This window comes from Trametes versicolor, assembly GCF_000271585.1.
Source record: "Trametes versicolor FP-101664 SS1 unplaced genomic scaffold TRAVEscaffold_3, whole genome shotgun sequence".
NCBI lineage: Eukaryota > Fungi > Basidiomycota > Agaricomycetes > Polyporales > Polyporaceae > Trametes > Trametes versicolor.
This window is the reverse complement of record NW_007360323.1, coordinates 3,658,436-3,683,988: the sequence shown is the minus strand read 5'-3', so window position 1 is coordinate 3,683,988 and position 25,553 is coordinate 3,658,436. Positions and strand designations below refer to the sequence as shown.

General features: G+C 59.9%; 6 protein-coding genes across 6 annotated transcripts; 2 read left to right on the top strand and 4 right to left on the bottom strand.

Annotated features, from left to right (window-relative positions):
• Positions 1-569: 569 nt before the first annotated feature.
• On the bottom strand, positions 570-2,314 carry TRAVEDRAFT_70457 (uncharacterized protein; the record flags this gene model as incomplete). Its single annotated transcript, XM_008037770.1, has 2 exons — positions 1,112-2,314; positions 570-1,043 (listed from the first exon to the last, which is right to left on the bottom strand). The coding sequence occupies exons 1-2, from the start codon at positions 2,303-2,305 to the stop codon at positions 570-572; spliced, it is 1,668 nt and encodes a 555-aa protein (XP_008035961.1). The 5' UTR covers positions 2,306-2,314.
• Positions 2,315-4,108: 1,794 nt separating this feature from the next.
• Positions 4,109-4,643, top strand: TRAVEDRAFT_117212 (uncharacterized protein; the record flags this gene model as incomplete). Its single annotated transcript, XM_008037769.1, has 2 exons — positions 4,109-4,425; positions 4,481-4,643. Coding segments are annotated over 2 exons (480 nt in total), but the record flags the coding sequence as incomplete, so codon positions are not given.
• A 270-nt stretch (positions 4,644-4,913) lies between these two features.
• TRAVEDRAFT_115793 (WD40 repeat-like protein) lies at positions 4,914-6,860 on the top strand (the record flags this gene model as incomplete). Its single annotated transcript, XM_008037768.1, has 4 exons — positions 4,914-5,120; positions 5,198-5,269; positions 5,414-5,489; positions 5,566-6,860. The coding sequence occupies 4 exons, from the start codon at positions 4,914-4,916 to the stop codon at positions 6,858-6,860; spliced, it is 1,650 nt and encodes a 549-aa protein (XP_008035959.1).
• Positions 6,861-9,525: 2,665 nt separating this feature from the next.
• TRAVEDRAFT_18763 (uncharacterized protein) lies at positions 9,526-11,345 on the bottom strand (the record flags this gene model as incomplete). Its single annotated transcript, XM_008036566.1, has 2 exons — positions 9,526-9,999; positions 10,065-11,345. The coding sequence occupies 2 exons, from the start codon at positions 11,343-11,345 to the stop codon at positions 9,526-9,528; spliced, it is 1,755 nt and encodes a 584-aa protein (XP_008034757.1).
• Positions 11,346-17,053: 5,708 nt separating this feature from the next.
• Positions 17,054-17,758, bottom strand: TRAVEDRAFT_164260 (uncharacterized protein; the record flags this gene model as incomplete). Its single annotated transcript, XM_008037767.1, has 2 exons — positions 17,054-17,377; positions 17,446-17,758. Coding segments are annotated over 2 exons (636 nt in total), but the record flags the coding sequence as incomplete, so codon positions are not given.
• Positions 17,759-22,069: 4,311 nt separating this feature from the next.
• Positions 22,070-23,850, bottom strand: TRAVEDRAFT_70454 (uncharacterized protein; the record flags this gene model as incomplete). The annotated part of the gene is made up of 4 exons (XM_008037766.1): positions 22,070-22,090; positions 22,149-22,196; positions 22,253-22,518; positions 23,793-23,850. 4 exons carry the CDS (start codon positions 23,848-23,850, stop codon positions 22,070-22,072), a joined length of 393 nt encoding a protein of 130 aa, XP_008035957.1.
• Positions 23,851-25,553: the final 1,703 nt, after the last annotated feature.

Genomic DNA, 25,553 nt, shown 5'->3' with positions numbered 1-25,553 from the left:
ATGCTCAATAGAATGTCGGCGTTGAGACACGCAGGAGGTGCTATGCGGAAGGCCATCTACACGCGGATGGTCAGTATGCGAAAAAATACATAATGCGTTCAGCGATGACGTGCCTTGAATCTGGCCAAAGTTCTGCCAGATCCGAGTGGGGGAGGGAAGTACACGGGCACGCGAACGACGCAAGCTAGCAGAGGCGGGATAGCAGAGAGGGAAAGAAGGAAAAAGGACGAGCGACGACCTCAGCAGAGCCCCCAGCGAATATATAAAGACTCGCGGACAATCAGAAAACGGGGATCCGCATAGTCCAGAGCGCAAAGTATGTGATTTCGATGCCAATGACGCGCACAACCTCGTGCCACTGAACTGAACGAGGGAATGCCATAAGTCTTTCCGGATATCGAAAGCACCTCACATTTTCTTCAGAGGCTGCGTTCTTGTGCGTCACCGCTATGCTAAGCGCGAGCTGCACAGATACGACGATAGAACACTAAGATAAATTGCAGGAAGAAGCTTCAATCGGACCACACATCAAGTGCATATTGAAACATACGTACCCACCAGGCTATGGTTCACATCCCCGCGGTAGCCGCTTCCAACTGCTTCGCAAGCTCGCCCCTAGCCTTCATGAGACGCGCAGTCGCCTCCGTCACCACCTTCATATACTCCGCGGCCTCCGTCCACGACGTCTGCAGTTCCCCCACCAGCCGGAGCGGGATCGCCTCCACCGCGCCCTCGCCCAGCGCGCGCGCGTCCTCCTCCCCGACGACGAGCACCGCGTTCGGGCGCACGCGATGCCCCGCGATCGACAGCACGACGGTGCGGATCGAGGGCGCGGCCGCGCGGATGCGGCGTGTGAGCGCGGCGAGGTCGAGCGCGAGGAGCTGCGCCTCGGCGGGCCAGAGCGCGCCGCGCGCGAAGAAGGAGGAGGCGTTCTTCACGTCGAGCCCGGTACCGTTTAGGAGCGGGAACTGCAGTCCGGTGCAGCAGATGTGGAGCCCGAGCGTGTGGAGGGAGAGGCTTCCGAGGTGGTCAATCAGCATGTCCTGCACGGACGGGAGGGGTGAGTTTCTGGCGGGGGATAAAGAAGGGGGCGGAAGGCGGTTGGACTTACCAGTGCGAGGGAAAAGTCGATCTGGGACGGTGTGACGTACATTGCGAGTGCGAGTGAGATGTCGACGCTCCGCAGGGCTGCAACGCTGGGCCCGGTCAACGCATCCCGGAAAGACCCGGTGTAGAACGCGGACACGTCGATTATATCGAGGTGGATGTATGCGGGTTGGGCGGGTTCGACGACGGCGTGGAACATTGCGACATCGATATGGTTGGCTGCCGACGGAAAGATCCTGATCTTGTTCATCGTGCAAGACAACCCCAGGAGGTAGAGGTCCACGAGGGTCCCGCTGACGCTCTTGAGCGCGTCCCAGGACCCATAACGTAGCAGCAACGACTCGTTCTTCGCACGGTGCAGATCGAATGCGTCCGGGTTAACGTTGAGTCTGTCCAAATATTTCGGGTCGGTCCTCACGAGGAGAGTGGCGAGGTTTGGGAAAGCGCGGACGTAATGGTGCGTCTGCGGCAGTTCGTTGTCGAGCAAGTTCAACGTGACGAGGCGTGGGTATTGCGGGGCATACAGGACACCGGGCGGGCAGCTAGTGATACACCAGTCGACAGTGAGCTCGCTGAGCGTCTCCTCACTGTTGCCTAGAAGGCATATGAAGTTCCGGTCTTCTTCGTATCCATCCAAAGCGTCCTCGTCCTCGTCGTCCTCGTCGTCTTCGTCCACACCTTCGATGTCTCTATCTTGGTGAAGAGTCTCTGCCATGCAGAGCACGACCCTACTGAAAGTTGCCCGCGAATTCCAGAGCACCGCTGAAGTGGTGAGGTCGGCACCAACAAGCTCTAGCTCATCGATTTGGGTCAATGCCGCGAAAGCCTCAGGGAGCGCAGGATTGGATTCGAAGAACGCATCGGCATTGGAGATATGGCAGATGTCGAGCTTGATCTCCGGGCCAAAACGGACGAGGAAGTCTATGAGAAGTCGGGCGACCGGTGCGGAGAGGGCACCAGTCGAAACGGAGAGCCCTTTGAGGAACTTGAGGCGATACGAGGCTTCGGCGGATAGGAACAAGATGAATGAGGCGAGCGCGGACTCGTGCTCCAGCCTGAGGATTGGCGGGATAAGTAGCTTGGGACCGTGGTGATAGAGCTCGCGCGATATCAGCATTAGTTGACAGATGGTAGACGCATCGGAGAAGTTCATGATGTTCAGCAGGACGTCGATGTTGAAGCGGGGAGGCAGCGGCATCAAGTGAAACGACATCTATACAAGTGTAGGTGTCGGTGAACATGCGATGAAGAACCTGTATGGATAAATGTCGAAGTACTTACCTCAAATTGCGCTGATAGCTGAGGTATGCGCTCTTGGATCGCTGCGTGGTGGTGTTGAGAGGACGACGGTGGTGGTGGTAAAGAAAGAGAGAACGTACGCGTAACGTGATGGGGGAGGACATATATATGTGCTCGGGACGAGACTCATCTACAAGAAGCGGCCGTGAAGTCGATCGTCCATGTCAAGGTTTGCGCGGTATACACTGATGGCAGAAGCTACAGAGCTGCGAACGGAACAACGTAGGGCTGACATCATAGTAGACCATAGTGCATCCTTTTGATGCGATGCATGTTCCGCCTGACAACGACTTGACAGGTCTCATTCTTCCGAAGAAGCTGAGGATTGGAGCGGAGTCAACGTATGTAAACACCATCCCTGTGAAAGTATCTGTATGTCAAACCTTCTGCCAAGATACGGCGCGTTGTTCATACCTGGCAGTCAAAGTCCTATGAAACTGCTGGGAGGGCGAACTAGCGCAGAGCGTGCATAGCATTAGACCAGACGCGCCATCGGCACAGACGAAGCTCGATCCGAGAAGTCACCGTAAGCTGATCCGACTACACACTTGAAGACAAAAGTATTGTGTAGCCTCGATATAGGATATTTTTGCGCCCAGAGGAGGCTCCCAGAAATCCCAGGAACTGGCAGGAAGCACTAAGGTAAGGGTAGTACGACGCTGAGAGAATGGCACGAGTACACGCAGGAATGGGTTGATATGAATTAGAAGATTCTCCAGATGCTCGTGCAAGAGGCCTAATCACCCAGAGCGAATCCGGCCCCGGAGGGGGCCGGTATGAGCCGGTCAGATCACGTAAACACCCGACTTTGACGCCAAGTCGCCCGAGTCTCCACACTCACTCATTCACCACCATCGACCGCCTCCGACGAAGCATGCTAGCGCGGATATGAATACTTGCTTCAGTTTGTATTTTAAGCCCGCTATGACTAGCTTGATTTTGTCAACGTAGAAGGGGCAAGAGCCACATTACCTTCAGCAGAGGTTGCAGCTCACCAGCACGACGGCCCGCATGCATTCATTTTGGCCTGGTTATGCCCTCCTCGACAGTCTACACACAATATGGTACGTGTCTTCCAACTCCACCCCTTGTCAAAAGTTGGTATCACTCATCGTGGTGGAAGTACACCTTAGGCAAAGTATGCATATAGGCAGACATAGATGCCTGACCCCATGGAATTTCCGCAAGCCGTCTTCCGTACTCAAACTGAGACGTCGCCAAGAGATGATCACTTTCCTGTTGAGGGAATTACGAATTTCTACCGCTACTTGAAGGAACCCCGTGGTGAATCTCCAACACCTAGCCGAAGTTTTCTATATCCAGATGTCTTGTAAGTCAGATATCCAAACGTACTTCACAAACGCGTCGGCTTTAGCGCTAACACGTGTAGATCACAACTATATCCTGTTGAGTTGATAACATCAGCGCCTGGCGCAGTAACGAAACTAGGAAGGCCTCACTCGCCATGCGATGCATGATCATTCCATTCCTGTACACACAGACTGCCACCGTGCCCTATAGGCGCAGCCGCGGCGGACGTGCCACAGCCGCACAATATATAAGGACGGGTGAAGGACACAGGATACATCGCCTCGCTGTGCTTACTTCGACGTGGGAATACCCATACTCCGAACCCTAATACACGCATATCGTACTCATGTCCTCGATTTCACCATCCAGCATCTCCTCACTCCCGTCCGTCATGCACACCGCGGCGTACAACATCTACGCCAGGGAGCTCTTCCCGCGAAGGCATGGATACGCACTCTGGCATCCTGAACACACCAAATCCGGCGAGGTTCAGATCGGCGACGTGGGCTACCTCCTCGACGGCGCTTTCTACCGCATGTTCAACGCTACTCGTTCTGGAGAGCAGACATACGGTGTACCGGAGGGCCATGAGCCTTATGTCTTCAAACAGTTCCTATTGAACCAGACCAAGGACGTCATCAAGGCCAGCCTGGTCAGCAAGAGTGTCACATCATACGATATCAGCGGCAACGCCGGGACGTGCGTTCAGTGCCCCCTCTGCCTCATCTGTCTCCCGCCATATCTAATTCGTTCGATACCGCAGGTCACTGCAGGCCGTCGGAGCAGGACTCAAGTTCACCTGCGAGCGCGAGAACGGCGCCTTCGTCGTCGTGAAGCCCTCCGCGGACCGGCTGCAGTTGCACCCCAGCAAGGCCCTTACTCAGTACATCCGCACACACTTTGACAGCTGGAAGCACTTCGCGTCTGATAACCTAGATCTCGATATTCCCCCGCACGACATCATACTCATCTCCGGGACGGTCAAGACGGACGACTGGGGCCTCGGCGCGTTCCTGCGGTACGAGTCAGGTGGCGCGATCAACTTCGAGGCGAATGTGGGGCCTGTCGCGCAGGCCGCGTTCAACGTTACTGTCACACAAAAACACGGCGAGATCGCAGAATGCCGTTCTAAGCCGACCGGCGCAAGCTTGTCGCCACCGCTCTCTGCGATGTCTGATGAGACTGCGGACACGCTAATGGACCCTTCGTCGTCGTCGCTCTCGTTGAAGAGAACACAGACGGGGCCGAGGAAGGACCAGTGTCTCTTCATCCACTACTACAAAATGAAGAAGCGTCTGTTCTTCAACAAGGTGATCAAAGCAGCCGCAGGGCCGGATGAACTCGATCCTGGTTCGGGAAGCGAGGGCGAGGATGGGATGTCGGTAGACAGCGGCTCCGACGATGTGACAAGAGAGTTTAGCACGGAGAAGGTTAGTAACCAATATCGGTATCAAATCGGGCGCGCTGACCGTGTATATAGATGTTTGACCCCGTAGACTACGTGCTGGATTATATCCTAGGCTACGTACTTGAGGTCAGTATCCTCCTACCGGTTTTTATAATCTACTGACGAGAAGGATAGGACGGATCGCAAGCGGACGCGGCTATTGCAGGAATCAGTCATCTATATACTCTGTTTGTGAGCACTCAACCTCCACAATAGTATGTGCCGCGCCCTTTGCTTACCCGTTCCTAGGACGAAGATATCCCAGAAGACATCCCGGCTGCATTGGAGAAATTGCAGCCGCCAATTCTCTTTGTGGATGATGGAGGTGCGCAACAGATTCTATCTATATAACACTGACTGACCAGCTCCCCAGTGGCGGCCCTGGCTTGCGCGGAGTGGAGCGAGGAGTTCAACGAGATCGAGCAGCCGGAGTACAATGAAAGTATGTGTTCCCTCCAGGGGGCTGTTTGGCACCCTACTGATCTTCGTTGGTCGATCCGTAGTACGCGGGAAACAGAAGGCTCCTGATGCTGATCCTTCCCCCACGGATCCTGGCAATAGGGAGCGAAATATGGATGTGGATCGATCTGGTTCCCCGGGTAGTCAGACCGAAACGCCCAACAAAGGCCGTAGGACAGACACTGCCCACGCTTATGAGACCCTCCTAGTCCAAGATCACACCGGTGGCGTGGCCTGCGCTGCGTGGTCCCCCGACGGTCGCTACATTGCTACTGGAGCCGAGGATCACACCGTGGTCCTGCGCGACGGCACCAGCGGAGCATTCATGCACAAGTTCGTCGGCCACGACGACACGCTGTGGTCGCTCGCGTTCTCTCCCGACAGCCGACGCCTTGCCACAGGCGCTAACAACGGCACCGCGCTGGTCTGGGATATTGAGACGCGCAATGTCATGGTCGTACTCGACGGGCACACGAAGACGGTGAACTCGATCGAGTTCACGTCCGACGGCTCCAAGATCGCGACCGCCTCCGTCGATTGCACCGCCCGGATCTGGGACTCGGAGACAGGCGCGCTCCTGCACACGATGGAGGAGGAGAAGGTCGTCATCAGCGCCCACTTCTCGCCGAACGGGAAGTATCTCGCGACCTGCGGCTCCAACTACGTCGTCAAGATCTGGGACGTGGACACCGGCGAGCTGTTCCACACGCTCGTGCACCACGAGGGGATCGTCTGGGCAGTCGACTTCGACCCGCACAGCCGGCGCATCATCACCGGCTCGGACGACGCGATGAGCATCATCTGGAGCGTCGAGTCGGGCGACCCGCTCGTCATCCTGCGCGAGCACCCGTCGCCCGTGTGGGCCGTCGCGTTCTCCCCGGACGGGAAGCAGGTGATGAGCGCGTCGAACGACATGACGATCAAGCTGTGCGACTCGTTCACGGGCGAGCTCCTGTACACGTTCAACCGCAACGACGCGCTCGTGAACTCGGCCGTGTTCTCGCCCGACGGGAACTTCATCGCGTCTGGCGGCGGCGACAACGAGGTGCTCGTGTGGAGCACGCGCACGGGCAATGCACTCGCGCCGATGCAGGGGCATGAGGACAAGATCAACTCGGTGCGGTTCTCGCCGGACAGCGATAGGCTGGTCACCGCGTCTGACGACGGAACCGTCCGGCTTTGGACGCTCCTGAACTTGGACGAAGGAGAGGCTCAAGGGGCTCCGCAAGAGGACTAGCAACTCGAATAGGTATATGACATGTTCATTCGCACCATGTTGTATGTTCGACGCACTTGACGAGATTGGGCAATACACGAATTCCACGCCACTGAGATCACGATGCCCGCCACTCACCTCGTACTTTCTAGTCCTGAGTGGCGCTGCGAATAATCGGCAATGCGAACGGCGGAACGCCTTTGGCCCAGGTACGTCCCTTTGACAGCCTCTCCCGTTGAAACATCCGACTCAAGGGCTTTCAGAGTTTAGGAAAATGTTCTCGAGTAAGCTCCCTTTTACAGCGCGAACTTCGGTTCTGCTCGTGCAGATTTCCTCGTGCCAAAACTGTTTGTCCAGCTGACGAGAGCGTCCGGTAGCGCTCAGTGTGTAGCATGCATCGAGCGATGTCGACAATCGTTCGTTGTCGTCGGCTTGGGAGTATAAGTACCCTCAGACTGCTCTCCAATGCCCTCGCCCACAGCTCGCTCTCCCTCGGCGCATCTAACACCCCTTGCATCTTTCGCAGTCAACTAGATGGATTTATCATCCCAGGATGCAGTCTTACTTCCAGGCGGTACCACTAAACTCATCGGTCACAAGATTGAATCACACCATGGGTATGTTCATGGCGTCTATCAATCGGCAGGGACTCGTATGCTGATACCCAACGTACAGCGTGCACAGACCGATCCAACCTTTGCACCGATGCTTCATATCCCTAGGGCGACGGTCGACTGTCGTTCTGGCTCACACCGAGGACCGCCTGCGCGGTACTCACCTCAAGTTTGAGTGGGCTACGTAACGATAGTCAAACAGCCGCGGGCGCTGCTCGTCGCATATCCTCGCGGCGGCAAGGAAGAAGCGAGCTTTGACGCTCCTCTAGTACCTCCCGGTGAGTAGAGTTATCCAATATGCGTGTATTCGGCACCTTTCCGACGAGAGCACCGGCGACCTAGGCTCGACCACGTTATCCGGCCTGCTCGGAGTATCACTCCCAATGATGCACGGCGATTCTTCATGGGGAGCCACCTTACTCGGGCTGGCTGCGATGGTTCATCGTCATCCTCTGCTCCTATACCCGCTCTCTGAGTCGACCGCGATGGATGGTGTGCGGCGTTTCTAGGCCCCTGGGGAGGATGCAGTGCGTTCATCTGGGGCTCGTCCTCTTACCGACCATGAAGGCTCTGAAAGCGCCATGAGACGTGGGCGACAGTTCTCGACCTCTCATACAAACAGGGAGGGATGGGAGGAGCTTCAGACAAGTTGCCGTATTCCCGGCTGGGGACTGGAAACCCGGGAATCCACTGTGAGTTCTTGAGTTTAGCTGCCGGTTAGTATAGGAATGCAGCGACTGACTGCTATCTTAGGAGAAACAGTCACTCCATACCGGAGCCCAAAGACCGCATCTTGGACGACGAGGATATACAACACAAACCGGCGACCGACATCATCGCCTGCGAGTGGGATGGTGGCTGCGGAGACCGCACGCCGCGAAGGCGACCATGAAAGGGCGACCCAATCCTACGACTGCACGGCGGCGGCATACCCGGCTCCGTACTTTAGATGTGATCAGCCATGAGGCTCTGGACGCGCCCCATACCTCCGCCGGACAGCGAAACGAGAACGACCGCATCGGACATGGCCTCGGTCTTCATGCATGGCGGAGGGAAACCATGATCGCCGACCCGACTGTTTTGATTCGTCAGACAGCTGTCCTACAGGACTCCTAGCATACGCCGTGATCCCTCAACCTGGATACCGCGCGGGGCAACGCCGCGGGTGAATATACCCGACATCCTGCTGTTCACCCTCTCGAGCTCCGTCTCAGCCGGACGGCCTCCGTGTCCCACATGGTCGGACAAGTTGAAGGAATGGTCCATCTGCCCTTGCAGATGTAATTCATGTCGGAATTATGGCTGAGACACTTCGGACTCGCCGCTTTCGCAGGGGGTCCTGCCGTCCCGGGCCTTCCAACATTCTCCCACACAGTTCTCGCGCGAAGCGGTCAGGCCGACCCGCCACGCGTTGGTGCGACGGGCGACGTACCGCCCTCGACGCAGAAGTCACTACACGGCTCCACACTACCTCTTTCGCCTGAACGCCCATCGCGAACAACTCCGACAGGGTCTCTTTGCAGCTCTATCGACTTTATTCGGTTTGAGGGATCGCCGCGGGGAACACATAGGGAGCATCATGATGTGGAGGCGGCAAGCCGAGTTTGGTATATGGGGAGCGTAGCTTTAGCATTGTAAAAGTAATTGCATGCTCTGACTCACCCGGGACCTGAGTAAGTGTGCTCTGGACGATGTCTGCCGCTCAATTGACCAGGTGCGTTCACAGGAGTTTGTGAGCCCAGGTAAATGATATGACCTCGCCGGAGTGGCCGTTCGCAGGCTGGTAGTATACCCGCCTAAGTCTGTAGCTATATGTGCAAAGGTCTGAGATCTCATGCACCGACCCTTTCTGGGAAGATCAGGAGTCATACGCTATATATTACTCGTTCGTGTAAGTACTTCGCGCGCCAATGACATTGTACTGCTCTGCGTACACGCACAAGCGCCTGTTGGCAGACATGCATACAAAGATCCAGAAAGCTCTCTAGCGTACGCACAGGACCAGATCGTGGACTAGTGCTTAGCAGCGATCAGTACAGCAAACATGCACAGCCGGTCCTCTACTGCACCCCTCAGGAGTATAGTCTAGCGTTGAGCTTGTCCACCTCAGCGCCCGACACCGCGCGCACCTCCGCACCTCCACCCTCCCGCATCTCCTTCAAGAACCGCGCACCCTTCCCCCAAGATTTCCGCAGCCCCTCCCCTACCTTCAGCGGGATAACCTCCACCGCGGCCTCCCCCAGCGCTAGCGCGTGCTCCGCGCCCACCACGACCGTCACGTTCTCGCGCCCGCGGAGCCCTGCGAGCGTTACGACAACGGTGCGGATCGACGGGGCCGCGGCCTGGATGCGGCGCGCGAGAGCGTCGAGGTCGAGCGTCGCGAGGTGCAGCTCGGTCGCGCATGGTGCTCCGGGGACGAAGAGTGCGCGGATGTCGCAGTAGCGGACCTCAGTCGCGTGGAAGAGGGGGACCTGGAGGGCCGAGCAGCAGATGCTGAGCCCGAGGGTGTGGATAGAGACGTCCGCGAGGCCGGCGATGAGCATATCCTGTTGGCGTAGAGAGCAGGTAAGGAACGACGAACTCAAAAACACGAGGTGGATATGGTACCGACCAGCGTGTGAACGATGTCAATCTCCTCGGGGCGCACGATCCTCCCCGGGGTGAGCGAGATATCGAGGCTGCGCAGGCAGGCCGCGCTCGGGTCGCTCATCGCCTCTCCAAACTGGCCGTTGTCGAAGCGGGTGACGTCGAACGACTCGAGGTGCATATACGGGGCCCGCGTGGGCCGCAGGATGGGAGAGAGGAACAGTGCGTCGAGCCATGGCCCGCAGATGATGAGCCGCCGTACGGGGCATTGGAGCGCGAGAAGGAACACGTCCCAGAGCGCACCCCGGACGACCATGAGTGCGTTCCAAGTCCCGTACTTGCGCTGTTGTGCCTCGTTGCTCTCGTACGGGAGTAGAAACGAGACAGGGTTTTCGGAGAACGTGCTGAGATGCTGCTGGGAAGCGCTGAGGGAAAGAGAGCGGAGGTTTGGAAAGGCCCGCACATAACGCCGGGTGATGGGGAGCTCGTTGTTCTCGAGGCAGAGTTCGGTAACGAGGGGGTACTGGATGTCGTACAGCGCTTTGGGCGGGCCAGTGAGGCTCCAGCTGGCAGAAATCGAGCGCAGCGTGTGCTTGGACTGGCTCATGAGCAGGATGAAGTTGCGAGCGTCCGGTGCTGGCGTAGACGAATCATCATCGTCTTCGTCGTGTACGCTGTCTTCTTCGTCACTGTCTTCGTCGTCTCCCTCCTCCGCCTCGTCCTCGTCCTCGTCCTCGCCCTCTCTTTCCTCTTCGTCATGTTCGATTTCATCATCGGCTTCACCGATTGGCAGCCCGGAAGACGGCGCTTTGATGAGCAGCGCCACGCTCTTCAGCTTCAACTGAGAGGACCTGAGCATGGCGACGCTCAAGGGGCCCATCTCACTCAACTCGAGCTTCTGAATGCCGCTCAACTTCGCGAACGCGCCGGCGAGCGCAGGGTGTGAGCCGAAAAACGCCTCCGCCTGCCCAATGCCGCAAACTTCGAGTTTGAGCACCGGCGCGAAGCGGACGAAGAAGTCGACGAGCAATTGAGCGACGCGCTTTGATATGGCATCGCCCATGAAGATGATGGTGTGGAGGAACTTGAAACGGTACGGTCCCTCGGCGGACATGAACGCAATGAACGACTCCAGCTCCGCCTCATGAAAGAGCGTAAGGTCACGAGGGATGAGCAAGCCGGGGCCTTGGTGGTACAGCGGGCGTGAGATCTGCATCAAGCGGCAGATCGTCAACGCGTCGGAGAACCTCATGATGTTGAGGAGGACGTCGTCGTTGAGAAACGGACGAGTGCGATCGAGAGGCATCTGCAAGAAGGTACATCGGTCAGTAGACGTCTGGATCACGGAGCGTCTGTATGCGAGAAATACGTTGTTTTGGAGCGCAGACGGCTACTGATGCACGATGTGGAGGATGTGTCGGGGGCGGCCCAACAAGCGCGGAGATGGTGGGGGGAGGAAGGAGAGAGAACGCGCGACATCACGGCCGGGTGAGTGCATATATGCGGAATGGTACTCCAAGGGTCCGGCCATGCCCGCAGGTCGAAAACGTCCAAGTACGCGCGGGACATGGCTTCACTGATGGCAGAAGCGTAGATCCACTTACGCCGCTTCGGGAACCCGAGAGCTTGACAGGACTTTGTTCTACGCAGAAGCCTGGGTCCAGGCTCACCGGCTCCCTCGGAAGCACTCAACGAGCAGAGTTTGGGTGTGGTAATCACCCAACGTCGTGCATACACGCAAGTTTGATAATTAGGCGACCTGGTCGAGGTTTCCCTAGCAGCAGAGCAAATTCAAGATATGCGCTACCAGGTGTCCGTGTCCACGAGGAGCGAAGAGCAAGATTATTAGGCCTGCGAACAAGCGTCACGTTAGGCGGTAGAAGACGATCATTCCTCCTTCAGGAAGACTGGAAAGGGCAGCAAGGACTGGTGAGAGATGAGTACTTGAGTGCGGGGAGCGCGGCACAGCCACGGGTACATTACATGCGTCCATAGGGTATAATCCTGCGCAGTCATGGCAATTATCTATGGGGTGTGCAAGAAAGTGTGGGAGTTAACATGTTAGGTAGCATCCACTCACCTTCACCTTCCTTCTCGCCTTAAAGTATTATACATATGACGATCTAGAACACCAAGGTCAAGGTGAAACAGCAAAGGCGACGAGCGCGAGAAAGGCTGCGATCCCAAGCCTGAATGCCACGCAGGAATCACTGGCACGTCGGAGCGTGCGTTGGACCCAGTGATCATCCTATTGGTCCTGTTGATTCGGTGTAGCCGGGACCGATACGGCGCAAGTCGAGGTCGGTTGTCTAGACGATGTTGATTATGGCCGGAGACAGTTGTACAAATCGCTTAGAATGGCCGTACCGGCGACAACCACCTAGGCACTTGCATCACCAGTGGGAGGTCTACCAGCCTTGCGTCGCGTGAAATCATATATCCTCCTGTAGGGAACATCTGACATTGAATTTTATCGGGAGACGTGTACACGCACCTGTGGAGATTGCTAGAGCGCTGCGTTTGGATCCAGACAGCGTGCGCATCAGACCCTGATCAGAATCGCGAAAGCGAAGCTCGGGTTAACGAGCTGTTCGCCCTCGTAACACACCGCATCTACGACGTGTAAATGATACACAGACCCCCGGCGTACGCGGGGGTGGTGGGCGCGCTAACGGCATCTCAGAGGTGTAGGGCGCGTGTCGTGCGACCAGAGATTGACGTGCCACAGATCTGGTTTCAGCTGAAATTGCCTTCTAGACATCGTTCGGTTCATCAGACATTGCAACAGCAGCTGGCAGAGCAAACACCTCACTCACCGCACGTGCATATACAGATTAGCATTCCTATGTACGTAGCGCCATGATCCTATCACTCGGCGTGAGCATGTGTGCGGAGCTAAGCACGATTATCGGTGCACTGTATCTTACCAGCATAGTCGCAACCCTGCAGAAGCGGCGGGAGGGGAAGGGAGTCAGCGCGCGAGCGCGGCGAGATGAAACATAGTGAAATACCCCTCTGCCACGCAGGGAGGGAAGGCGCGAAGGATGGAATGTAGTCAAAAGGCGTGGACACATCCGATAGATTACTGTAGCACACGAGAGACAACGAGCCGGAGAACCGGAACTCCGTCTGAGGGTGTGGATTGAGGGTTCAGGAATGGCGTCAGTCAGTTGAGTCTGCAGGTGCTAACAGGAAGTCAGCCCGGCCGTTGAAATGAAAAGGTGGGATAGGCCAACCAGTCGTGCGCGCGATGCTCACTCTTCCAAACTCCGGACGGCGATGAGCCCCAGATCGAGGACGTCTCCGCCTGTTCCTTCGTTAAGGCTAGAGCACGTGTATGGGACCGGGCGCGCTGGGGACGGGGGGGAGGAACACTGGGTTGTCACGATGCCAGGTCCCGTATACAACGAGAGGCCCGTCCGGGGCAAGAGAAGCGTGAGGAGGAGCATGCGAAAGTCCCCACTCGCAACCTGAAGCGTGGCATGCCATACCCCTGGAATGAACCCCTCGTGAACGTACCTGTCGGACCCCTCCAGATCATGCTCGGCGATGCCGACGGCAAGCTTGACGCGCGCTCCCAAAGCTGAGTGAGTCAAAGGGTTTGTTGCCCAAGGAAAGTGCTATGTCGAGCATAGCGTAGTCACTTCCGCACCTCTACTAGAAGTACTCTACGTCTGCGTAGCTGAGTCAGTGATCGAGAGCAGTATAAGCTACTAGTCTAGGTACTTACAATAACTATGCACCCATGTGCTACGCGTAGTCTAATTGCAAGAAACTGATGTCAGGGGTACAGACCTTTTTGAGGTATGTTTGAGACAGCCCGCATTCATGTTTCGGGACGTCCGATTGAACGGGACCTAGCCATCTGGCTAGTGCAGCCGACGTGCCAGCAGCGGCAGTCCCTTGTAACATTTGAGTTCAGGTACCCAATGTGTTCGCGGGGAGTGACCAGCAAGATAACGTGTCGTGACGCGAATGTATTCAAGGACCAGACAAGCAGCAGTTACCAGCTGGTGTGGATGCATGAGAGTTGCAGAGATGCAGTGAACCAGAATAAGGTTTCAGGGCTTACAGCCACGTGGGCCGGTGGCGGGCGATCGCGGTGGATCTGTATGTTAATGTCCCTCACGGGCGCTCCCTTTCTTTGTGTCTCGCAGACCAGTATTTGGCTGAGTCGCTCAGGCTGCGCATTTCTAGTCTCTCTTCTGGATTTCACCCACGCTGTCCGTGTACCCTCCGTTGGCACGTCGGAACTTGGGACAACTCATCGGCTAGGCTCATAGATCCGCGGCCTACGTGTGCCCCGTAGAACAGAGCATACCACATCACCAACCTCCGATAGAAGCCGGAGGAACGCACTGCGCACTCATAAACCTCGATCCCGTGTCCCCGATTCCATGCTTGAGGCATCTAGCTTCAGTCCCAGGGTGTGTGGTAATCTCGGTGAGTCACTCAACCCACACGGTACACTGGTATCCTCAACCGTCCTGCGTGCGCAAGCATGATGGTCGTGAACGAGGCACTGACCTATGCATAGGCCACATCGGAGCAAGTCTGGCTCCGAGCCACGCAGCTACCACGTTAAGGAAGTCCTGATAACCCCGCGCTCGGCATCATGTCCTCCATGAAACGACACGCTGAAGCGACGCAGACACGAGCCGATCCAGCGGTCCCGTTTCGATCTATCAGCACGATCGCTCCCGCGGCGTAGTAACCAGCGACGCCAACCATTATTACCTCCAGCCATACTTGGGCTGATGTTAATATAAGAAGCGCTAGGCTCGTCCACCTCACTCGACGCCCGTTTGAAGGGCGGTACTACGCCCGCGCCGTCCATGCGGAACTGTACTGGGCCAAAACGCTCATCCTGCACACCTACACACCAGCAAAAGCGAATTTCTGGGTTCTCCATCATCTCAAATCTTGGTGTATGACGGTCTAAAACGGCGAGTCCGCATGCCATGATATATTTGAATTCAATTTAACCCTTTCAATAGGTACGGCTTGCTATCCCGACATTTGCGTCGGAGGTACATAACACTACACTCGTCAAAGGCGCCCCAAGCGATATGTAGGCCCTTCATATGAATTTATGTGTATTGCGGATCACCCGTGTCATGCCGAGATTCGTTTCAGCACGCTGGCAGGTCCTACGCATCTTCGTCGGTCTCGTTACGCGTTGTGTAGGAACCGACTACGCAAGGTACACGCGTGTAACCCCGTCAAAACTACTCATGTTCTAACATTCATCCACTATCTCTCAGCTGTATATGCTGTCGAATGTCAACAGGTGCTTGAGAGTGCTCACCATGCATGATCTTCAGTCCCACCGTCGGCGCTCATGACCCCTGGCAAAAGGGCCTCCAGTTTGTACGGCAATCCCACAGGACCGCGCGCGCATCCCTCGCTAAGGTACGCACCATCTCTGCTGAGGTCGGGATCATCCCGCTGACAGTGCATGCCACCAGTATCCCCGGTGGACGCTGTTCCAACAATTGGTAAAGCGGTCCCGCACGGCTCATCTGCGTCGATCAGGTCGCGCACCGCCGATCACCACATTTCCGGGGCTCGCTTATGTTTTGATTGAGCTCGGTAAGACGCACCTGAGTCAATTAGACCACATCCCCTCCCTGCCGGGTGCTCTCCTGACTTCGTAAACCCGGAGCCTGATGCCTGAGGGCGAGTCTCACAGCTGCTTCCAAGTTCCAACGGCTGCTCCTGCGGCCGTGGCCGTCGGGCAAGGCGGGGCAGGTAGTGCGGACGGCGATCGAGCAACCGGTGAATGGAAAACCACCGTAGAACGCAGGCCGGTCGCAGACGGTTTACTTTTCGCAGCAGGTACGGCGTGCGTTGTGGTTATATGTATATGGTGATGACGTGTTATTTCTTCTCCCCGGGCCGTCATACATTCACGCTCAGCGATGACCGACAGCAACGCCGAGGCAGCGTTGTTATGCATGTCACCGTATTGCATCGATCCGTTGACAGTGGAGAAAATTCAAATCTGAAATTCTATGATAGCGTTGGTGGTGGTGGGTATTGTGCCATATTCAATGCAGAGCGGAGGATGGTAACACACATGACATAGCGGACATAGCGGAAGCGAGGAGAGACGACTATGAAACAGAGCACGAGAGCGGCAGATTATCCAGAAACACAGACACGGTACTATTGCTACGTGGATCGGGACACGAGAGTTCGACGTGGGACACGAGACAGAAGCAGAGACAGAAGACGGGGACAGAACAACAACCGCGAACACCGCCGTCCGATCGGAGCCACGCACGGCTCCCACACTGCAGCACAACACGCACACGCCGCCCGCTCACGCGTCCTCCGACGCGCCCTCGAGCACCGTCCAGCCTGCGACGGACGGGTGCACGCGCGTGTCCTGGAAGGCAGGTCGCAGGCGCGGCGTGCCCGCTCCCTTGGCCCCGGCCGCACACCCGCACCCAGGCATGGTGCACGCCTCCCCTTCGACCTCCTGCACGTCGTCCTCATCCTCATCGTCCTCGTCGCTCTGCTCTGGGGCGTCTAGGGGCGCCCTGTCGCGCGGGGAGGGGTATGGACGCGCACGGCGCATCTCCGGCGAGGACTCAGCGCGGGGACGGCCGCGTTCGCGTTCCCAGAGGTAAGCCGTCTGCCGTTCACTAGAAACGCGCTGGGGCACAGGGCGTTCACCGCGGACGTACGACTCCGCCTGTGTCGCAGGGCCTTCGAGGTCGTCTGCCTCGTACTCGTCCGCGCTCCATTGCGGGGACGGGGCACGCATAACGGCATCGCCGTCGCGCTCGCGCTCATTCCCTGCGCCGATGGTGCGCACAGAAGACTGCTTCGCGACAGGGTACAGCGCGGGCGCAGCAGGCGGCTGCGAGTAGCTCTGGTGCTGGTAGTACGGCTGATACTGGGGCTGCGAAGCATAACGCGCGGGCGAGCCGCGGAAGGACGAACTCGGCAGGCTCCGCGGGGTCGGCGGGAACGGGGAGGTGACGGCCGAGATGGGCGAGGGCATCGGCGAAGGGGAGCGCGAGGATCCGGGAGACGGCGAGTACGAGGACGAGCGCGAGACGGACGGCGATCCGGAGTCTGCGATCGACGCGGGAATAGAGCCTGCGCGCATGCTGGCTGCCGCGTTCCGCATTTCCGGGGAAAGAGACATGTGTGGGTGCGTCGCCGTGCCCGGCGCTCCATGTGGGACCGACGACGATGGCGAGGGCGGCTGGACCATCCGGGCCACGACGTCTCTGCGGCGCGAGGTGAGGTGGTTCCGGTAGTGTCGGCGCATGTTTGAATTCACGTTGAACTTCCTGTTGCATCCCGGGAATGCGCACGTAAAGGCTAAAATTCCACACCACTACGTCAGCTTCCCATGCAACCATGCAACCAAAAACGGCGACGGTACGTACGCTTCGCCCCGGTGTGCGTGTTCACGTGGATCGCGAGGCTGCTCGGGCGGTTGAACCGTTTGTTGCAGTGCGGGCAGCAGTGGCGCCGCTCGCTGTCGTCCGCCGCGCTCGCGCTCGCCTTCCCCCGCGCTCCCCCCGCGCCCGCGCCCGCCCCAACCGCACTATGCTGCTGGTGTTGGGGATAGCGCGCCTTCCCAGGGCCCGCCGCCACATTCGCAGCTGGGGCCCCACCCGTGCTGGGCCCGGGACGGCCTGCGTGCGCGTGCGCATGGGGATAGTAGGGGGCGTGGGTGGGGATGGGAGCGGGCGCCATGCTGGGCCCGGGGCCGTACGGCATGTGTCGCGGGCCGTGCGCGTGCGTGCGAGAGTCCGCGCCGGCGCTGTCGGTACGCTCGAGCCCGCGCGCACGCGTGAACATCGACACGAGCTCGTCCGCCGGGCTCTGGATCGTGCGCGGGAGGTGGGGAGGGCTCGCTGTGCTTGGCGGCATCCCGTACGACGGGTTCCCGCGCGGCGCGGGTGCTAAGGAGAGCGCGCCGAGTGCGTCGCGATGCGCACTGCGCGGCGGGTGTGCGTAACGCGATGGGTGCCCGAGGTCGGCAGGCTCGCGATCGGTCCCAGGTGGCGGCCGCCAGCTACGAACGTGCTGCTGTTGATGCAGCGCCGCATCCGCTGTGCTCGATGGCGGGCTGCTGTAGTCTGCTGGCGGCGGCGTAGGCGCGGTGGTGGTGGTGGACGCGCGGAGCGCTTGCGGGCTCGGCTGTGGGTGCGGGTGAGACCTGGTGGCGATCGTTGCGGGCGATCTGCGCCCGCCCCGGGAAGCCGGATGGGGATCGGCTGGAGAGCGAGGACGTGCCTGCGAGAGGATCGGCGTGAGCAACGGTGGGGCAACCCCGGAGAAAGCTCGTGCGCGGGTACGTACTGCAGGGGTGTGTGACTGGCTGTCCGCACGGGCGACGGAGAGCGGCGCGAACGACGCTGGGGGCTGCTGGGATGGTTGCGCGAAGGACCCGCGGAAGAGGTCCTCTGCGGGGGCGACGGGGGGTGAGATTGGTCGGACGGGTGCAATAAGCGTTGAACTTACCCGGGAAGAGCTCGTTGAGGCTCGGAAGGCCTTTCTCGACCGACCGCTCGCGAGAGGGCGCGCGCTTGGAGGAGGACCGCGTTGGCGGCATGTCGTGGGATGTGCTGGGAGGGGACGGGGGGCGGTGGAAGCGGCGGAGGGGCGTATATATGTATGGCCTTGGGGGTGGCAGGATCTGGAGGAGCTGATACATATACGACTCCGGACGCGGACAGACGCCGCCACGGCCGCAGAGGTGACGCCGGGGCGGGTTGGAAATAGACAGCGATTTGCTCGTTCGAGATCTTCGCGTTCCATGGACCATCGCCACGTCCCTTCCCTTTCCTGGCCCCGTCCTTTTCCTTTTCCCCCGCGTGCTACTGACCGCTCGCCGCACGATCCTCCGTGGGCGCCACCGGCTTCCTGCACATCGCACACGCGCCGCGCCGCGAAAGGAAACGAGTTCTAAACCGCAATTCCGTCGCGTGCAGGTCGTTGATCACACTTAATTGATTTAGCTCGCATACAGTTATCACACCCGGCCCTGCGGTCTCCGCAGGCCCCAGGGACGCGCGGGAGACGTCTCGGGCTTCACAGCGCTGAGCAGCGCCGGCGAACGAACCCATCGCTTGTGCGGGGCGTGCCTTCCCAGGTCGCGGACGCCGGGTGTACGCTCGCGTTCGCGTCCGCCGTAGGGGGTGCACCCGACGCCCGACGGGCCCCACCGCCTGATAGTCGACTGCCGCTCCCCCTGGTCGCCGCCGCTCGGCGCGCACATCATCGGCGACGTACCACGAAGGAACTGATCTGCGCACCCACATACGCACCCGGCCGGGCGAGGATATCCTCATCTGACCGCGCGAGCGGGGGTCATGCCGAGGATATGGCTCGGATCTATATGTCCGACTCCGCTATGTATGTACGACGGGCGTGCTCATCGCTCACCGAAAGCCTCGCCTGTGCCGGCGATGGCGCGGGCTCGCGCTGATCGCTTTCAAACGCGCGCGCGGACGTCGCGCGTATACACAGTTCTCCACACAGATGAGTGATATTCAAAACATCCAATATTAGCGGAGTAATTGTCAACGCAAATCAGATAGGGTTATACCGTTGCCATCCATCTTGCGCACGGCATTCCCTGTTGGGCGCGGCGGCGGTCGGGATGTGCTAAACGGGCACAAGGATGGGACGCTGCACGACGCGTGCTCGGAAGCCCCCCCCTGGCTGGAGAACGTGTACACCGAAGTTGGCGATGAGCGGGGGCCACGATCGGAGCAGAGCAAGGCGGGCGTGGAAGGGATCGAAGGCCGTTTCGAGCTCAAGGAGGGAGGCGTTGCGAGGCGGCCGCACGGGAGGCGAACAGTCGCGACGCAGGCGAGCGCGCGCTGCCCCTCCCAGCGTGCGCCAGGCTCCGACCGCTGTCGGGCGTCGGGTACGTGCTTGGAAGCCGCGACTGGGCGACCGGCGAGGCGTTCTTCCAGCCAGACCCCGCGCGCCAAATAAGTATGCATATGCATCACCCGAGTCCCTGTACCTGCCGCATTCGTGCGTGCAGCGCCGGGGTGGGCGAGCGCATGCCCGTTTGAGCAGCGGGCGGGGGACGATCGCGCGCACAAGTGCCACGGCGCGCCAGGGGGTGGGTGCGCTGACAGGCTAAGCAGCGTCCTGTGACCGCCAGGGGGCAAGGCGGCCCGCGCGCTGGCAGGAGCGGCGACAGCGATACTCACGACGCCGCAGCGGCCGTGCGCGTGCGTACGTACTACGGGGCAGGAGTCAGTTAGGCACCGCAGCGCGTCCGACGCGAGCAGAATCCGAGCCCGCCGCCCGGGTGGGGCGTCCCAGCAAGAGGCCCGCGTGCGCAGAGCGGACGCGGGTTGCGCACTGGGCTCCCTGCCCCGAGACGAGCTCGCCGGCTGCTGGGATGGTCGGCGGGCGTGGATGCCTTGCGCGCGCAGGCATCCCGCGCCGAGAGGAGGGCGGGGCTGAGGAGAGCGCGGTGTGGGAAAGCCGGGAAGCAGGACGAAAGCGTCAGTGTGCGCGCCGGAATGGGCGTCGATTCGCGGCCGGGCTAGTCCGGATGCGGCAGGTGCTGGGCAGGATTGTCGCACTGATCGGCGAAGGTCAAGTGGGCGAGGATCCTCGGCTTCTACACGTCACACCGCGCCGCCCTCGTACACTCGCCTGCCCGCAGCGTCGCAGGCGCAGATAATTATACGCGTTCGGTGGGCCCATGACACGCTCGTACACGCCACGCGCCTGCAGAGGACGTCTGCGCCGGCGCGGGGGGACAGCCAGACGGGCTGCTGCCATATCGGCTGTACGTGGTTTGCGTTTCTGCGTGTTCCTGCGTCCCATTCCGGCGTCGCGCCCGCGCGCGATTTGGTTCACAACTCACACCCACACTTCGCCGCCGTACCCCCAATCAGCGCGCAGTGATACGCTCGGGCCTTTGAGTGGGTGCGCCGCAGGAGCTTCGCAAGACGTATGACGAGGACGGATATGGCCAAGCGCGTCCCTCACGACGGCGCAGGCAGTCAAGCATCCACTGCGCAACCGCGGCGAACCTGTCAAGCCGCCAACGCGAACCCACGCACGTCTGACGCTCTATTCGAATTCAATATTAAAGAGCTGCACGGCAACATGGGGGACAGACACACGCGCGCAGGCGATTTGAGTGATGGGCCACGCTCAGCCCAAGGCCCCGCGTCGGCTCGGCGGGGGACGTAAGCTGATTGCCAATCCCATTCATCCCGGACGGGCGACGGCGGTGTGGCGGCCTCGTGCGGGCGACGGACGTCATGCCGGGAATCAGAGCGCGCGCGCACGGCCTTCCTGGATCGAACAAGCAGCACAGATTCTCTGAGCACGAAATACGCCGGCCGAGCGCACTGAGGGGCTCGCAGGGACGCGTCTGAGCAGCGCACCGGGCGGCCAGCGATCGCTATCCGCCCGCGGACGTGCAGGGAAGCGTACATACGCAGATATCCGCGCACAGCGCCAGCCCCATCCGCCCTGCCCATCCATCATCGCTCAAGCATGCTTCGTGCGCGGCGCTGGCCGTACGGTGCTCCCGCTGGACTGCATTGTGGTCTCGAATGCACCCGGCGTCGTGCACTGATATGCAGATCGGCGCGCAGCGCCCCGGAGAAGGTGGTCTGCCCTGCCTCGTCGGTGGCCCAGCGCGCTCGGGGTGGATCCGCCGACCCACACGGGCGACAGCGCGTCCTTGTATTCGCCAAGCCGTGGGAGGGCGTGCGGCAACGATCAGTCCGGCGCTGCGAAAGCGGCGGCGGGGGCTGGGAGAGAAAGGGCGTACCGGGCGAGGTGCAGAACCAGGGAGGAACCGGCGGCGCGAGGAAACGAGGAGAACCCGCCCGCGCGCGCAGGCGCCTTATGAGTGGAATGTTCGAACGGGGGTTCTGCCCAGGGGAGGGGCCTCTGTCTCCCTGCGCGCACACCCGGCGGGGGCTGAGCGGACGTTCTTCCGTCGACATCGGCAGAATCCCGAGGCGAGGATCCTCCCGCACGGATGCAGTTGCGCGACGTCGCTGGCGTCACCTTTCAATTATGTGCTGCCCATGTCTGGAAAGTCAATACACAGAATGTCTTGTACGCGGGACAGAGGACACGGAGGACATACGTTTGCCATGAGCGTGTTCGCCGGCCGCCAGAACGGGATATCCGGAGCCTGGAGGGATCACGTATGAGCCGGCGAGCGCTTCGTCTTCGGGAGACTATCCGCACGACCGCGCGAGCTTCGTCGACGTCGCGTCCCCAGCTTGGAAACTGCAGCCAACACGCCGCGCAGCGTCCCTCGCCTCCGACAGCCGGAGCGTGCACGATCACAGGCAGCTGCCCGCGCTTGGCGAGTGCGTCGAGCATCGCGCGCGCGAGCGAGCAGGCGTGCGCGGGCCGGCGGCGGTAGGCAGCGTTCCCAGAGATCGCCCCGCCCTGGATTAGACTATGTGGCAGCGCGACAGAGCCGAGAGGCGAGGAGAGGGCGCGCGGCGCTGCGTGGCGTCGTGACAGGCATGGCAGGATACGACAGGGGGAACCGCAGGGTGCGCACTGGGTCCGCGCACGACAGGCCGAGCACATGCTCGCGGAGTGTGTACGGCACTGGAATGAAGGGGGCGTGCAGCAGTCTCCCTGCCGTGGGCGACGGGCTTCCTCGCAGGTGCTAGCGCGCTGAACGTGGTGGCCGCTGACGTCGCTGGGGGCCTGAGGCGGCGGCGATCAGCCTCCCAGGGGCGTCAGGGGGGCGCCCTCCCATGGCAGTCGGCCTGCCATTGCGGACAGGGAGTGGTTTTTTTGGTCGCCGAGCTCGCCGGGGACCATGCATGCGTCCGCCGCCATCCTGATCGGGCCCCCTAGCGCTCCCGACGAGCGAGTCCGCGAGCGAACGGAGCGGGGCGGCGCTGAGAACGATGCGCTGTGAGCCACGGGGAATGCTACGCGGCGGGAGATCACACACCTCTGTCGCAGTGAGTTGCCGATCGTGTGTGGCTCTGAGCTGATGCTATAGATGATAGCCAAACGTTCCCTAGGATGCGCCACAGTGGTGATCAGGTGCAGCTATCATAGGCGGTGGTCTGCAGAACCGTACGCACGAATGCGTACAGGTGCCGACCTCGAGGCCTGCCGACGTGTCTTCTGGACGAATGATCACAGGCGATATTGCAGCGACCGCGCGGGTGGGCGGGCGATAGGCACGTCTTGTTGCGTAACAGACGATAGCGCACGTCATGGGCATGCAGGGGCAGCGCGTGTGGGAGAGCGAGCAGGAGGGCGTGACGGGGCTGATGGGCGAGGAGGAGGAGAGAGAAGGGCGCCGAGCGCGAGCGACGGGATCCGCGCTCGGCACGGCTAATTGTATGGTCCCCGGACGCGCGCGAATCTTGATTAGCGTGAGAACCGGCCCCCGATGGTAGCCAGATGCCCGATATGGGCGCAATCCCACGTGGACGTGGCCACCCGCAGTCAGGAGACGCGTCCGCATTTGGCGCCATGAAGTTGGAGGAAACTGCGGTAAGTTCAGCGGAGGACGAGCCGCGAGGTCCAGTGGCCAGCAGCCCCGGCTCTGCGCGGTCGTCCTCTCCCCCCCGCCGCCATGTCGTCTGCGCATACAGGCAGCCGAAATGCCTCTCTTCGTCGCTTTACGTCTCTGCTCGCGCCTCCGTGCACCACGCTCGCTTTGTCATGCCCTGCAAGTTCGCCGTCGGCCCACCCTCCGGATGGTGGGGTGTTTTTGCGATACCGGCCATAAATGTGCGCGGCAGCTGACACCCGGTGAAGAACGACGCGTGTGCTGCGACCACCATGAGGTAGACGGAGACGGACATTGCGGTACCTCTCTTTCCCCGTCCCCGTACGCCTCACGCTCATGATCGACGCAGAACCCCCGCTTACGAGGTTGATTCATTAGCGGAAGTGACGAGGTGCGCACAGGCTCCGTCCGTTCGCCGCTCTTGCTAACCCCGTGGCGCCTCATGCAGTCTTCCGACGTCCGACGCCCACCGCCCGTCGATCGAACGCAAATCCGGACTGCCTCAACCACACGGTGTGCACGAATGCCGCCCGAATGAGCGCCGCCGAGGTACTCCTGCATATCGCCCGTTCATTTGTGGTTGGCGCGCTCTCACAGCACCTTCGTAAGACATCACTTGGTATCTGTTTCATTGTGACTGGTGCTTACGGAAAGCCTTAAAGTTCTCCATTGATTCGGGTTGACAAGCTGCGGGTGCAACATTTACCCGGGGCGGTGGTATCCCAAATTCTCCGACATTGCCAGCATCGTCCGATAGCAATGTTGCCACGTCCGTGTAGACGGAACTGCTGTCCCAAAACAGACTGTGCAGTACAGGATGATCAATTTCGTCTGCCACCATTCGGTCTGAACATGACGGGCCTACGCGCAGTGGTGGCGTGGGGCCTCCTCACCATCCAAGTATCTCGATTGAGCTGCAGATAGAGGGGGACACTGAGCGGGTTTTTTGACAACCCGCAGCTGCTGTGCGTACAGTATATCCCGTGATCATCCCACTAGCTGACTTAGTGACAGTCCCACCCAGCGACGACGTCCCTCCGACAGCTACAAGCACGTTAGCGACACCCGCGATGTTCTCACATTATCCTCCCCCGTGTCGTAACTGCACACACACATACACCCGAGTCCTGCGCCACACAACCCATTGTCCCATCGTCAACATGGCCGAGGCGCGCGTCCGTCAGCTGAAACTCTACTCGTGCGCCGCTGAGTGTCAACTGGGTGACGCGGATCTCGCGTCGACAATGCACACTTGTGTCTCGCCCTCCGTCGCCCTAGCGCAGTTCGCGCTCATATCTCCCTGTGGAATCTGCGCCCGCGGTGTGCTGGCAACTGGAACGGTCGCTCTCTCCCCGATATTATCTCCTCGTAGCCGATGCTGGTCGGAGGTGTGACCAGTGCACGCCTGCCATCTCACAAACCATCGCGTAGTGCACACCTGTCATCTCACAAACCGCCGCGCTGGAGTCCCGGGTTGGGGGACATGCAGGTCTAGGACAATGGTGAAGACTTGTGTCCCGCCCCCCGTCGCCCTAGCGCAGTTTGCGCTCCTATCTCCCTATGGCATCTGCGCCCGCGGTGCGCTGGCAATTGGAACGATCACACTCTCCCCGATGTCATCTCCTCTGCAAGCCGATGCTAGTCGGAGGTGTTGTCATTGTACGCCTATCATCTCACAAACCATCGCTCTGGCGTGCCGCGTTGGAAGACATGAAGGTCTAGGACAACGGTGCGTACATGTAGCCTTCGTACTGCACGTTCCAAATGGGTTAATCACCTCTCCTTGCAGCCGGTAATCGTAGCCCCGGAATACGAACCTCACACGTTCAACGCCCACCCATTCTTACATTCGGCGGGCTGCTTTAGAAGACACGCAGCTTTACGACAACGGTGTACGCGTACCGCCCTCATCATAGATGGTTCAAATGTGATAATTGGGTGTCCTCGCAACCGGTCCTCGTAGCTCCGAAGGCCGCCTTTCACGCGCCCCATATGTCC